This window comes from Ursus americanus, chromosome 14, assembly GCF_024610735.1.
Source record: "Ursus americanus isolate L20-20 chromosome 14, mUrsAme1.1.p, whole genome shotgun sequence".
NCBI lineage: Eukaryota > Metazoa > Chordata > Mammalia > Carnivora > Ursidae > Ursus > Ursus americanus.
The window spans coordinates 49,619,128-49,634,795 of record NC_142140.1 but is presented as its reverse complement, the minus strand read 5'-3'; the positions used below and the strand labels follow the sequence as shown (position 1 = coordinate 49,634,795).

At 40.6% G+C, this 15,668-nt stretch overlaps 2 protein-coding genes across 2 annotated transcripts; both read left to right on the top strand.

Annotated features, from left to right (window-relative positions):
* Positions 1 to 1,886: 1,886 nt before the first annotated feature.
* On the top strand, positions 1,887 to 2,819 carry LOC123792290 (olfactory receptor-like protein OLF4). Its single transcript, XM_045797462.1, has one exon. It carries the CDS (start codon positions 1,887 to 1,889, stop codon positions 2,817 to 2,819), a length of 933 nt encoding a protein of 310 aa, XP_045653418.1.
* Positions 2,820 to 14,198: 11,379 nt separating this feature from the next.
* LOC123792286 (olfactory receptor-like protein OLF4) lies at positions 14,199 to 15,173 on the top strand. The gene has a single exon (XM_045797458.2). It carries the CDS (start codon positions 14,220 to 14,222, stop codon positions 15,171 to 15,173), a length of 954 nt encoding a protein of 317 aa, XP_045653414.1. The 5' UTR covers positions 14,199 to 14,219.
* Positions 15,174 to 15,668: the final 495 nt, after the last annotated feature.

Here is a 15,668-nt window from a genome sequence, read left to right as displayed (position 1 = left end):
AAATCTATAAAGAACTTATCAAACTCAACACCCCAAAAAACAAATAATCCAGCTAGAAATGGGCAGAAGACATGAATAGATACTTTTCCGAGGATACACAGATGGCCAACAGACACATGAAAAGATGCTCAACATCATTCATTATCCGGGAAATACACACCAAAAGTACAATGAGATATCACCTCACACCTGTCAGAATGGCTAAAATTAACAACACAGGAAGCAACAGGTGTTGCCGAGGATGCAGAGAAAGGGGAAACCTCTTGCAATGTTGGTGGGAATGCCAACTGGTGCAGCCCCTCTGGAAAACCTTATGTAGGTTCCTCAAAGAGTTAAAAATAGAACTACCCTATGATTTCATTTTGTGTTATGAATGAGTACTATTCATATATATATATATATATATATATATATATATATATATATATAACATATATATCATATCTTCTATATCCATTCATCTATTCATGGCCACTGGGTTGTTCCCAGATTTTGGCTACTGAACACCTAGGTATTTACCCAAAGGATGTATGGACTTTTCTATCTCAGAGTCCTATACACTCTCTCTAGAAGATGTCAGTACTCAACATATATTCCTCAAATGCAGGAAAGCATTTCTCATTAAAACTGTAATACCTGCCCTCTTAGGGAAAGGGCTGCATGGACAGGAATTCCTAATCAGAGGTGTCAGGTAACTTCCCTTAGATCAGATCAATACTAAAAAATGTATTTTTCTTTCTTGATAACAAAATAGAAATGGTAGCCCGTCACTCTGTTAATAATGCCCAGTTGCCACAAATCAAAAGTACAATGCGGTATCTCCTCACACCTGTCAGAATGGCTAAAATCAACAACACAAGAAACAACATTTTTTGGTGAGGGTGTGGAGAAGGGGAACACTCTGGCCCTGTTGGTGGGAAAGCCTGGTGCAGGCACTCTGGAAAACAGTGTGGAGTTTCCTCAAAAAGTTAAAAATAGAACTGCTTTATTTTTTTATATAATAATATTTTTTTTATTATATTATGTTAGTCACCATACAGTACATCCCTGGTTTTTGATGTAAAGTTCAATGATTCATTAGTTGTGTATAACCCCCAGGGCACCATGCAATACGTGCCCTCCTTACTACTCATCACCGGCCTATCGCTAGAACTGCTTTATGATCCAGCAATTGCACTGCTATGTAGTCACCCAAAGACTACAAAAAACTAATTCAAAGGGATACATGCACCCAAATCTTTTTAGCAGCATTACCTACAATAGCCAAAATCTGGAAACAGCCCAAGTACCATAGATAGATGAATGGATAAAAAATTGTGATATGTCTGTGTGTGTGTGTGTGTGTGTGTGTGTGTGTGTATACATATGTATATGGCTATTGTATATATGTTTGTGTGTATGTATATATATATACATACACACAAACACATACTGAGGAATATTATTCATAAAGCAAAATGAAATCATGCCATTTGCACTGACTTGGGTGGAGCTAGAGTGTAATATGCTAAGCCACCGAAGTCAGTCAGAGAAAAACAAATACCATGATTTCTGTCATATGTGGAATTTAAGAAACAAAACAAAGAAGCAAAGGGGAAAAAATGAGAGAAAGAGAGACAAATGAAGAAACAGACTATTAACTACAGAAAACACACTGCTGGTTACCAGAGGAGAGGTGGGTGGGGGAATGGGTGAAATAGGTGATGGGGATGAAGAAGGACACTTGTGACGAGCGCTGGGTGTTGTATGGAGTGCTGAGTCACTATACTGTCCACCTGAAAGAAATATTACACTGTATATTAACTAACTGGGATTTAAATGAAAATTTAAAAAATGAAAAATTATCATGCTATTTCTTTTTCTTTCTTTGTAGTCTCCACCACCACATGGAAATGGACAATAACACACGAATTTCAGAATTTCTTCTTCTGGGATTATCAGAGGACCCCAAACTGCAGCCCTTCCTATTTGGGCTTTTCCTCTCCATGTACCTGATCACTGTGTTTGGAAACCTGCTCCTCATCCTGGCCGTCAGCTCTGACTCCCACCTCCACACCCCCATGTACTTCTTCCTGGCCAACCTGTCCTTTGTCGACATCTGTTTCACCTCCACCACCGTCCCCAAGATGCTGTGGAACATCCAGACTCAGAGCAAACTCATAACCTATGAAGGTTGTATCACTCAGATATACTTTTTCCTACTCTTTTCAAGCTCTGATGACTTTTTCCTGAGTGTGATGGCCTATGACCGCTTTGTGGCCATGTGTCACCCCATGCACTACACGGTCATCATTAACCCCTGGCTCTGTGGACTGCTGGTTCTGGTGTCCTGGATCATGAGTGTTCTTAATTCCTTGTTACAGAGCTTAATGGTGTTACAGCTGTCCTTCTGCACAGAGGTGGAAATCCCCCATTTTTTCTGTGAACCCAATCAGATGATTCAACTTGCCTGTTCTGACACCTTTCTTAATGACATGGTGATGTATTTTCTAATTGTGCTGTTGGGTGGTGGTCCTCTGGCTGGGATCCTTTACTCTTACTCTAAGATAGTTTCCTCCATACATAGGATGTCATCAGCTCAGGGCAAGTACAAAGCATTTTCCACCTGTGCATCTCACCTCTCTGTTGTCTCCTTATTTTTTTGTACCAGCCTAGGAGTGTACCTTAGCTCTGCTGCTACCCAGAGCTCCCATGCAAGTGCAGTGGCCTCGGTGATGTACACGGTGGTCACCCCCATGCTGAACCCCTTCATCTACAGCCTGAGGAACAGAGACATAAAGAGGGCTCTGAAAAGAATCATTGGGGTTCCAGTGATGTGAGGGCCCATCGTCCTGGGGTTGAAGAAGTGCCCATGATTGCAGGGCTCACAGCCTCAGAGCCTGGACCTGCCATTCTTCGATCAGGCTGTGGAGGTAGAATCTGCTCTTTCTATATATTTTCTGGCATTTCTATTCATTTGAATTCAACTTCATACATTTATGTAATTCACTTTATTAAACTTCTCTTCTCTCTGATATATTGACAGTTTCCCCTTATCTGTTTTAATCCAGTATTTTCCCCACCCTGGAAATTTCGTAAGTTACATGGGCACAAATGGCTGGAAATTTCATATCTTACATGGGGCAAGTTGGATTTCTTAAATATCTTTTCATTTCAAATGGTTTGTATCATGCCAAATAAATTTTCCCTAGATTTCCCAAAGGAATATTCATGAGTTGTATTCTTCATATGGAAGAATCTACACTTGGCCACTAAGCCCTTCATGTGACTTTATTATAGATGAAAATACAAAATCCCAGTTTTCACCTAGAGTCTGTCCATCTTTTTACGTTACTACCTTCAGTCCTCTGCCTGATAATGTGGACTCTAACACTGTTCCCTTTAAGTCTTGGGCCCCAAAATATTTCTTTTTCTTTTCTCTGTGTTTACATCACAGTTCATGCTGTGCGTCTCTTAGCTGAAGCATGGAACACTGGTGTCCACAACTGAGGGGGATATTCACTGAGGTGAAGGTTTGCTTAGTGTCTTGTATGTTTTATCACTGAACTGTCTCCCTGTTCTCAGTTCTGGTCTCTTTTATAATTGTATCCATTTCCTAAGACTGCACACAAGCCTTTCTGAAAACACGTGTCTTCATATAACGCCTTTATTGTTGAAAGAGATTGCCTGGTGGGCTGTTGTTCTGATGTATCCTGTGCTATTTAACAGTCTCTACATTGTCTTTTTTTATTTTAATGTTTTTTTATTACATTATGTTAGTCACCATACAGTACATCTCTGGTTTCTGATGTAAAGTTCGATGATTCATTAGTTGCGTATAACACCCAGTGCACATGCAATACGTGCCCTCCTTACTACCCATCACCAGCCTATCCCATTCCCCTACCCCCTCCGCTCTGAAGCCCTCAGTTTGTTTCTCAGAGTCCATAGTCTCTCATGCTTCTAAAGGTCATCCATGGTGTTGTGTGGAGCTGTAGTCCACTGCTTTCTTCACTAATACATTTGACTCCATTTATATATGAAGGTTAATCTTACAGTTTATGAGAAAAATAATTTACCAAATGTAAATTGCCTTAATTGAATTTCACTATTTCTATACCCATATGTGACACTTCGCCTTCTTCCCGACTATAAGACGTTTCCTGTCAGGTGGGACTCAGCTACATGTGCTTTTGGTCCGACATGAGTCATACACCACCAGAATTTAAATTCTCACTAAGTTTTGGAGTATAATTGCATACTTATTATGTAATTACATACAATAAGCTGCACATATATTAAGAGTTCATTTTGCTGAATTAAAGGCGTCATACTTGAATCAAGCATACATACTGTATGGGTCTGTTTGTAAGAACTTGAGAAGAGGCACAGGAAGTTTTACCTACATTTTTATGTTATTGTTAGATATGTGATTCACCTGGACATCCATTACCTTATTTCTGAAGACAATGTGGAACTTGAAATGAATGCTGCGAGGAATAAATAAAGTGTTGGATACACCTTGTCAAGTCCAAAGAAAACACTTGGGAGTGAGGAGTGTGTGTGTGTATGTGAGTGTGTGCACTCGTGCACATCTTTCTTTCAAATAATCAGGCTCACACATGTGTGCACACATTCACACACTGGTTTACAATCCCAACAATGTTGTTGAAAGAAAACTTGAGAGAAAGTTGCAGAATATTGAAATGAAAAGGAATGTTTACGTGAATATGAAATAGAAAAAATGTACAAATTTTGACAGAAAGATTTAAAGTAGAATGAGTGACTTAATTTACAAAATTTTTATGGTGGGACACCTGGGTGGCACTGTCAGTGAGTGTTGGACTCTTGATTTCGGCTCAGGTCGAGATCTCAGCATCCTGGGACTGACCCCGAGTCAGGCTCCACACTCACCACAGAGTCTGCTTGAGTTTCTATCTCACTCCCTCTGCCGCTCCTCCCAACTCTCTCTCAAGCAAATAAATCTTTACAAAAAAATTTTGGGTGACTTAATTTTAATAATGAATTACTTTTCCTATCTTAATGCCTCAAAGGCCTCAAAATTAGAACCATATTGACATTTATGCACCGGAAAATTGCGGGTACCATCTGATGAGGCCAAATATCTCCAAGTTAGGTCCAATTTCTCTATTTAATGTGGGATTTCAACACAAAATGCCTTGGCCACTACATCAGAAACTAATTATGTATTGTATGGTGACTAACATAAAATAAGAAAAAAATTTTTAAATGCCTTGGCCCAAAGGAAGCTAACTGAATAATTTGAGAAGTTCAAACTCAGTTCCTGCAAACAATATCATATTGGATAAATATTTGCATTAGATTCCTTTCACTGATGTCAACGATATCCACGTTAGTGTCTCAAAACAAATAATTCCCTTAAACTTTTAAATATCAGAAGCATGGAAGGGGTCTTATGGGCTAAAATAATGATATCTTCAGGCTATGACCCTTCTGGATTCTCCGGGGAGAACATCCCCATTCCCGCCCCAGTGTCTAGTGGCCCCCACATTCCTTGGCTCAGGGAATCTCCTCCATCTGTGAAACCAGCACAACAATAGTTTCCAGTGTCTGTCTGATTCCATTTTTCTTCCTTACTCTTCCATATATAGAGGGCCATTGTGATTGTACTAGTCCAATGTGGAAAATCCAGGCTTATCTTCTTACTGTAGGATAAGGACTAGTACCTTTATTCCATCTGCTGTCTTAGTTACTCTGCTAAATAAGCTACATTTTCACACGTTCTTCACGATGATATCTTTTGGAGGTCCGTCTGGTGCCTACTCCAAAATCTTTTTTGTACGTATTATTTCATATCCCTCAAGAGCCCTTCTACTTAAAAAATTGAGCACAGAATTTTTCATCACCCAAAAAGAGTGAGTGAAAAACTATTCTTTTCAAAAAATATGTGCAAGGAAGATTCCTGTGGGAGAAGACCTAAAATTACCTACATGGGACACTAACACAGGACCACAACCTTACTCTCAAGCTGTGCTCCACAGACCAGGACCTGAGCATCAGCACCACCTGGGAGCTTATTAGAAATGAGTCTCTAGGGGCACATGTGGGGCTCAGTCTAAGTGTCTACTTTCAGTTTTGACTCAGGTCATGATCTCAGTGTCAGGAGATGAAGCCCCACATTGGGCTCTGTGCTCAGTGCAGAGTCAGCTTGATATTGTCCTTCGCCCTTTCCCTCGGCTGCCACTTGTGCTCTCTCAAAATAAAAAGTAAGTAAGTAAATAAATAAATCAAAACTTTTTAAAAAGTGCAGAATCTCTGGACCCACTGGAGACCTGATGAGTCAGAATTTGAATTTTAACTAAGAACTTTGGTGATCTGTATGCACAGTGAAGGTAGAGAAGAGCTGGTCTAGAATCCTATCTCTCACCTTCTCACTGTGGACACTGGGGCTGGATAATTCCTTTTGCTGGGTGCTGGCCTGTGGGTTACAGGTATTTGGGAGCAGCCCCCAGACATGGCCAAATATCCCCAGTTGAGACCCACCATGCCAGGATTTCAGAACTAAAAACATTCTGACACAATTCTAATCGAAACTCCATCCCTTCCTTGCTTTATACATTAGAGCAGAACGTAAATCCCCCTGAGCCCCATTTCTAGAATAGAGAATGGAGTTCATAAAAGTACCACTGCAGAGAATGAACATTTGTCAAAAATAAATGTGACATGCCCTATGAGGTACTAAGCTAGGTTGTGGTACATGATGTGTAAATGTATCTCTCACAATTAATAAACACTTCAAATGAGGGACTGAAGGCCAGTTCTTTTTTTTTTTTAAAGATTTCATTTATTCATTCAATAGAGATAGAGACAGCCAGTGAGAGAGGGAACACAAGCAGGGGGAGTGGGAGAGGAAGAAGCAGGCTCCTAGCAGAGGAGCCTGATGTGGGACTCGATCCCAGAACACCGGGATCACGCCCTGAGCCGAAGGCAGACGCTTAACCGCTGTGCCACCCAGGCGCCCCTGAAGGCCAGTTCTTAACGTGTGATCTAACTGTGACATTCCTAATTATTTTGGCTAAACCATCATGCAGCCAAGGAGTGCAGTACCCAAGATTTTGTAATAAAGGAACAAAGGTGTCACCTTTCTCAAAGAAGGAAATGGTAATTTTCTTTCTTTTTTTAGTGTGTATTTTTAATTAGAATAATGCACTTCTTTTTAAAAAAAATTTTAAATAATATTTTTTATTATGTTAGTCACCATACAGTACATCCCTAGTTTTTGATGTAAAGTTCCATGATTCATTACTTGCGTATAACACCCAGTGCACCATTTTCTAGAGATATCAGGGGTTGTGTCCCCACCATAAGTCAATCCTTTGAAGACCTAAGGGAACGAGTCAGACGAATTCCTCAGTATTAGACTTTTGAGAAAACTTGAAGTCAGGGTTGTGATCAAGTGCTGGGAAGATTAGACCTCTGGAAATGGGATAATTAATGGAGAAAAAGTAATACAAACTGAATTCACCTGGCATACAATGTGGTCTCCTAGGAACAGAGACCCATCCAGAAATATCTCCATTCTGTCCAGACCAGTTTCCCCAGGAGAAATCATGCACTTAATGGTGGGAGCACCAAGAGAAATGTGCCTAATGAGCAGAGGTGGAGAGCTGTAAATATCTCTTCTGCTACAGAACCCCAGGGTGGGCATTTTGGTTGGACAGAACATTGTTGTTGCTTTTGGAGTCCTACGTCTGGCTGGGAGAGCGATGCTTGACCCCTTCCTGTTGTCTTGTCTGCGGACAGAGTTTCATCTTCATCACCAACTATCCAGGGAGGAATTGTGACTTGCAAAGAGAAAGCTTCTCTTGGAGTTCTCATGCAGGTGAGTTCAAGAGCCCAGCAGGTACTGCAGGAGAGGATCAGAGGGAACAGAAGCCAAGACTTCTACCGAAGGTCACCGAGAATCCATCCAGCACAGGCAGGATGCCGCGGGTCACAGTAGCTGTTTGCTGGCTTTACCAATAAATGAATGTATTTATTTAGGTTTCTGAAAAGAAAAGTGAACCTTGCAATCAGAAGTGCAAGTAGTAATGTTGATAATTAACTGGTATAAATGGAAGCCGGTTAGAAGGAATGGGGAGGCATAAAGTGCTTCCAGTAAAAGTAGAACAGAAATGGAAGGATCCACAAATAGGGTATTAGCTGTGGAGAGATGTACAGTGAAGTGAGGGCATGTCTTTTTATTTTAAGATGGGGCATCCTAGGCTATGTTTCCACATGGATGAGAAAGATCCAGACCAAGGGATGATTGCAAATATATCCTTGCAATAGTGGTGCATGAAACATACACACACTGTCTTCTCTAATTCTGGGAATTCACTTGAAAAAAACATATGTGGTAGTTGAAAATGGGTTTGCTAATGAGCTTTACTTTGCATTATGTTAGAACCTGTGAGGCTGACTGTATTTGTGGGTTTGTTGGTTATTTGGTAGCTTCTCTGTTAAAAATTGTCTATGCAAGTCTTTTGCTTTTGGATAGTGTTATAAGAATGGATTTTTTTCTTCTTTTTAAAAAACGTGATCCTTGGGGTGCCTGGCTGGCTCAGCAGGTGGAGCATGTGACTCTTGATCTCAGGGTTGTGAGTTTGAGCCCTGTGTTGGGTACAGGGATTGGTTGAAAATAAAATCTTTAAAAGAAAGACATAGGGTGTTCTACGCAAGTAGTGAATCATGGAACTTTACATCAAAAACTAGGAATGTACTGTATGGTGACTAACATAATATAATAAAAAAATAAAAAGAAAAAAATAAAAGAAAGACATATGATAAAAATTTGATCCTTTCTAACCAAGACTTGGAGTTTTTATATAAACTGCTGGCCATTTAGTTCTTGTATGCCACAGAAATGTATTTGTGGGGAATCTATGGAAGTGTATGAATTTTGTGTGACCAAATCTATCAGTCAGTCATATTGTGCTCTCTCAGTTGTTTAAAATATTTTTTATGAGTTATAATTGACATATACCATCCTATTAGTTTTGGATGTAAAACATAAGGATCCCATACTTGTATATAATGCAAAATGATCACCACACCTGACACCATGAATTGTCACTAGGTTTTTTTCTTGTGATGAGGACTTTTAAACTTTACTCTCTTGGTGACTGTCCCATCTGAGACACTGTGTTATTAACTGTAATCATCATTTTGTACATTTCTTCTCATGCATTGCTTTTTCCTTTTTCTTTTTCTTACTGAAACAGTTGAGCAGGCCCTTCAACATTCTTCACGTGTTGGTCCTTGCTACATAAGAAAAAGAAAGCGCTTCATCCTTAGGGATGATAAATTATCCTTTATGCATGTTTCTGACTTGTTTCCCTTCTCCGTTATTCCTTAGTGTTCTTTTTGCCAATTGTGATTAGGTCTGTTTCTGAAGGTTGCATCCTCTTTGGCCATCATCTGGAAGACATTCTTCTTTACCATTTGACTAAAGGTCACCTTTCTGTTGTATAAGCCTACTTGAATCCCTAGATATTTACATAAGATGAAATTACACCTTAGTTACTGCTTCCTCCCCACGTGTAAATGCCCCTCAGATATATCCTTTTATTTCCGAGTCTTTGGCAATTTAATCTTGAATCAGAATTAGTGACCCATGTTGTTGTCATTAAGTTATTGCTCTTGTAGGTCTTTATATAAGTCAGTGGCAGATTTTTCATTCCATTTTGTTGTTTTCATTCAGTACAGTTGTTTAGAAACAATAGACTTAACCTAATGTCATTCTCACTGACATTCTCTGTTCCATAAGTTCTGTTTCTTTTACAACTTCTCCTCCATTTTCCGCATATATACATATTCATGTACTTTCATACAAATCCTTCGATAGGACCCTATGCACAGCATAAACACTCTTTATGTTTTAGTACAGTCTTTTTTTCTCCTTGTGTCCACTTTTCCTTTATTCTTAACCATTTCTCTTGAACTTGCCTTCAATCAACTGATATAATCCTAGGTCCTTATCTCAATGTCTTTGAACATTTCATGGGGTGTCTGTGCTATTCACACAATCAGTGGTCCTTCATATTTTTTCTGAAGGAAATACTATTGTGTCACTGCCAGAAAAATATTTGGGGATTGTTAACTTAAAAAGCTCTTCTCATCACCCCCCTTTCTTTATCCCTTCCTTTTCCTACCGATCTTCCTAGTTCTTATGTTCCATAGATGAGAGAAACCATATGATAATTGTCTTTCTCTGCTTGACTTATTTCACTTAGCATTATCTCCTCCAGTGCAGTCCATGTTGCAGCAAATGTTGAGAAATCATTCTTTTTGATAGCTGAGTAATATTCCATTGTATATATGGACCACATGAGAGACTATGGACTCTGGGAAACAAACTGAGGGCTTCAGAGGGAAGGGGGGTGGGGGAATGGGATAGGCTGATGATGGGTAGTAAGGAGGGCATGTATTGCATGGTGCACTGGGTGTTATATGCAACTAATGAATCATCGAACTTTACATCAAAAGAATAAATAAATAAAAATAAAAAATTAAAATGGTCTTCTCAACCAGGGGCCATCTTGTCACCCAGGGAACACTGAAGCAATATCCAGACAGTTGTCACTGTCACACTGGGGAGGGGAGGTGGTGGTCAGGGTGCTAAACATGCTATCATGCACAGGGAGACCCACCGCAGACACGGATCTGGCCCAGAGTGTCAGTCAGTGCAGAGACTGAGAAACCCTAAGTTAAAGAGTATCTGTATATTTATAGTTCTCTTCAGGTTGTTTCTCCATCATCACACTTCCCTCTTCTACCCCTCAAATTAGAAAGTGCCCCTTTCATTGCCAGTTAGGAAGTTCCAGTCCCAATCAGCAAGGCAGCTCTTCGTGGGCTTTCCCAGCTGATGGGTGTGAGAGAGAAATCTTTCTTGTTGTTTTCTCAAACTATCACTCACCTTGAGCATAGATTTGTATATTGGATCCCCATTCCTTTGACCATTATTATTATTATTATTATTTGTCCATACATTTCATGCCTATTTGCTACACTGAACTGCATTTCAAATGATTTTTACAGAGTTATTATTATTCAACTGATTTATGGGTGGTTATTTTTGACCATACATAAAGTTTAAATTTTATGGAGTTAAATATGCCTTTCTTTTCGCTTCTGATTATCTCACCTTAATCATGATGGTGTTGCCCACCTGTAGATTTCACGTGCACTTTTTCTATATTCATTTACAAATAGTTGTTTACCTTTATGGTGGTGTCTTTAATCTCTCTGATATTTTAAAGGTGGGTAAAATACTGGGGCGCCTGGGTGGCACAGTGGTTAAGCATCTGCCTTCGGCTCAGGGCGTGATCCCAGAGTTCTGGGATCGAGCCCCACATCAGGCTCCTCCGCTATGAGCCTGCTTCTTCCTTTCCCACTCCCCCTGCTTGTGTTCCCTCTCTCACTGGCTCTCTCTATCTCTGTCAAATAAATAAATAAAATCTTAAAAAAAATAAAGGTGAGTAAAATAAGGAACCACTTCATTTCCTTCCAAACAGATAGCCATTTGTGCCAGCTTTTATTCAGCCATCCAGTCTGTTCCAATTGAAGTACAATCTTCTCATCTATTAAATGCCTATCTCTACTGGGATCTAATTTCTAACTTATTCAGCAAATACTTACAGAACAACCACTATGTGCCAGAAAGTTCTAGATACATTTTATGTTATATTCTCTTTCCTAAATTAACTACTAATTGATGTTGATACTAGTCAATAAGTGTGTGGTATGTCTTGTTCAGTTTGTTTTTGACATTCCTTTTAGGTTTGTTTAATACAGTTGTGTAAAATCACCCTAGTTAATGGGTTTCATCTCCTTTGCCATCCTTCTTATTCTATAGGTCCTCAGTTTCTTCAGTGTGTGTTTATATAAAGACACACGTACTCCCATAGCTTGGGAAAAACAAAGGGAACAATGCACATGAGTTTCCTGCTCACTTGGTCCTGCCCATAATAGCAAAGGCAGAAAGCAGTAAAATCAATGTGTGTGTGTGATATAATGTCCTCATGGAAAAATCACATGGGGAGCTATCTTGAGTAAGGATGAATTATTATAGCAGGTGCAGGATCTGGGCAAAGACCAGAACCAGAACTAGAGAGTGTCCATTGGAGTTGTCAAAAACATCAAAACCCAGGGGCGCCTGGGTGGCACAGCGGTTGGGCGTCTGCCTTCGGCTCAGGACGTGATCCTGGCGTTGTGGGATCGAGCCCCACATCAGGCTCGTCCGCTGGGAGCCTGCTTCTTCCTCTCACACTCCCCCTGCTTGTGTTCCCTCTCTTGCTGGCTGTCTCTATCTCTGTCAAATAAATAAATAAAATCTTAAAAAAAACACATCAAAACCCAAAGAACAGGAATAACAAAGAAAAGATGTCACATAAGACAAGTGAGGAAGGGACTTGCTTCCTTGCCTCACCCCCAAACAAGGCAAATAAACAGCGATTGGTCAAATAAATGTGGACTGGCCACCAGGAATGCAAGCCTTCTGCTCCTTGATATTAAAACAGCCCACCTGCTGTTCTACTTTGTATATTTCCTGTTGTGAAGTGTTGGTTTACACCTTTTGCTCATTTTTCTTTCAGAACAGTCCATCTATCATGTGTTTCACACCATGAAAATATCACTACCTCTGTCTTTTTCCTCCTTTAATGTTTTGGCTGGCATCAAGGGGATCCAAAGGGAGCAGGAATATCACCAGAACCAAAGAGACTCTTTCTTCCTCCTGGTTGGTCTCTCGAGGGCCTCCTGCACTATTAGATCTGTTTTCCTTCTCATGTCCATGTCCTTCCTCTCTTTTCTCTCTGTTTTTACTGATCAGATCACCCATGTTTCTTTAGATTGATATTAGGCAGAAAATGTACATATCAGTAGTTATCCCCAAGTTTATTTGTCCATAGGAATTTCTGGGTACCACTTCTGAATTCTTTTTTAAAAAGATTTTATTAGTTTATTTGACACAGACAGACAGAGACAGAGAACAAGCAGGGGGAGCAGCAGAGGCAGGCTCCTGGCTGAGCAGGGAGCCCAAGGCGGAGTTTGACCCCAGGACCCTGGGATCATGACCTGAGCCAAAGGCAAACACTTAACCAACTGAGCCACTTAGGTGCCCTCCACTTCTCCATTCTTTAGGAGAAAGATAATGAGATCTGGCAAGCTTGCTGTGTATCCACTGCTGGCCTAACTAGTTTGGCTGGGGGTGAAAAAGTCACGGCAGTCAGTAGCCCAGGAGGTCATGGTGTGTGTGTGTGTGTGTGTGTGTGTGTGTGTGTGTGTGTGTGTGTGTGTGTTGTGAACTGAGGGCAGTCCTCAAAGCAGGAGTACCAGGGCTCACATATTCTAAGGTGACCCTTATTGACAGAGGCCAGAACTCAATCAACAGAAGTTCCTAATGGGGTGTCTATTTCGACTCATGGGACATCTTTATAACAAAATTAAGAAAGTTCTGCAGAATTAATAAAATGAAGGAATCCCTGTATCTTGAAGTTTCAGCTGGTGCTGGGTGAATGCTTCATTCCTCAACACACTGTCACCATCTCTCATCATTCTCCTTCTTGCTTCTTCCCCTCACCACCCTGGCTTTCTTTTGAGCCTTGGTTTTCTGAATCAAGCAGCTTCGTCAGGGACTTGGCACTGGCCATTGCCCCTGTTGGGCACACACTACCTGAGATAACCTCAATCTCTCTTCCTATCTCCCTCGAGGTCTTATTCACATGTCACCTTCTTTGCAGGTCTTGTATGGACATCCAGTATAAAAACTGACACCCCATCAACTCCTTTATACCTGCTTTCCTTGTCTTCACAGCTCCTGTCACCATCTGACATGTTATTTGATTATTAGTATTTGCTTATATTTTCTCTCCATCATAGGATTATAAGGATGTTGTTTATCAGCGCCCTATATTCATTGCCCAAACAGTGCCTAGAACATGGTCGATACTAAGTGTGTATTCCTCACCAGAATGAAAAATATTCTCAGTAAAAAAAGAGTCTGCATTATGCTTGGGAACAGTCTAAGGTTGAAATGGAATTTCTGATGAGAAATGGTGCTAAGAGTGCCCTAATGGGGACAAGACCACACACAAATATTAAAACTAATTTCCTGGCTCTAAAATATAAGTGGGAGAACTTATGCTAGGTTACAAAAACACTTGTTTGTGTGAAATTAGTCATTTGTTTTTCTATTTCCTGGTAGTTACCTCTAACCCATGGAGCCAGGGAACCTTACAGGAGTTTCAGAGTTTCTTCTTCTGGGATTTTCAGAGGGACCAGAACTGCAGCCCCTCATATTAGGGCTTTTCCTCTCCATGTACCTGATCACTGTGTTTGGAAACCTGCTCATCGTCCTGGCCGTCAGCTCTGACTCCCACCTCCACACCCCCATGTACTTCTTCCTGGCCAACCTGTCCTTTGTAGATATCTGTTTCACCTCCACCACCGTCCCCAAGATGCTGCTGAACATCCAGACTCAAAGCAAACAGATCACTTATGAAGGCTGCCTCTGCCAGATATACTTTTTTATACTCTTTGCAGGATTAGATGTCTTACTCCTGACTGTGATGGCTTTTGACCGCTTTGTGGCCATCTGTCACCCCCTGCACTACATGGTCATCATGAACCCCTGGCTCTGTGGACTCCTGGTTCTGGTGTCCTGGATCATTAGCATCCTGCATTCCTTGTTAGAAAGCTTAATGGCGTTGCAGCTGTCCTTCTGTACAGAGGTGGAGATCCCCCACTTTTTCTGTGAACTCAATCAGATGATCCAACTCGCCTGCTCTGATACTTTTCTTAATAATATGGTGATGTATTTTGCAGCTGTGTTGCTGGCTGGTGGTCCCTTCACTGGGATCCTTTACTCTTACTCTAAGATAGCTTCCTCCATACTTGGGATCTCAACAGCTCAGGGCAAGTATAAAGCATTTTCCACCTGTGCATCTCACCTCTCAGTTGTCTCCTTATTTTATTGTACGAGCCTAGGAGTGTACCTTAGCTCTGCTGCTACCCAGAGCTCCCATGCAAGTGCCGTGGCCTCGGTGATGTACACGGTGGTCACCCCCATGCTGAACCCCTTCATCTACAGCCTGAGGAACAAAGACATTAAGGAGGCTCTGATGAGATTCTCTGGGATGGCAGCTCTGAAAGGGTCAATTGTCCAGGGTTGAAGAAGTGACCACAATTGCAGGACCCAAGGCTGACCCAAATGTTGAGATTCTTTGATTTAATTATGGAAGTAGAGTATGCCTCTTCTAATTTTTCCCCTGAAATTTCTAATTTTTTATTTCTACCTCTTGTACAACATATGTAACTCAATTTAGTAAGCTTTGTGATACCTCTGATACCCAAGAGATTTTCCTTTTGTCATTTGCCTACTCTTTCAATGTTATTCCTAACCTTGGATGTGAAATATTTGGACTTTCTGCTTATTTCAAAAGACTACATGGATCTGCTAGGAATAGTTTCTTCTCAAAATATATCATAGTGAGTATTTTTTCTGTGGTTTGTCTGAATACTACTCTTATGGAAAATCTACTTTTGGCCACAACAGCTGTTTATATAAGTTTATAACAGAGAAAAATCTGAGACCATGTGCTTCCCTTTTGTGAATATCATTCCTTTGTATCTCACTACCTTCACTGCTCTTCCTGGGAATGCAAACT

Bases quoted from the DNA above. Each gene is read 5' to 3' on its own strand.
- LOC123792290 (XM_045797462.1), top strand. From the start codon at position 1,887: ATGGAAATGGACAATAACACACGAATTTCAGAATTTCTTCTTCTGGGA.
- LOC123792286 (XM_045797458.2), top strand. From the start codon at position 14,220: ATGGAGCCAGGGAACCTTACAGGAGTTTCAGAGTTTCTTCTTCTGGGA.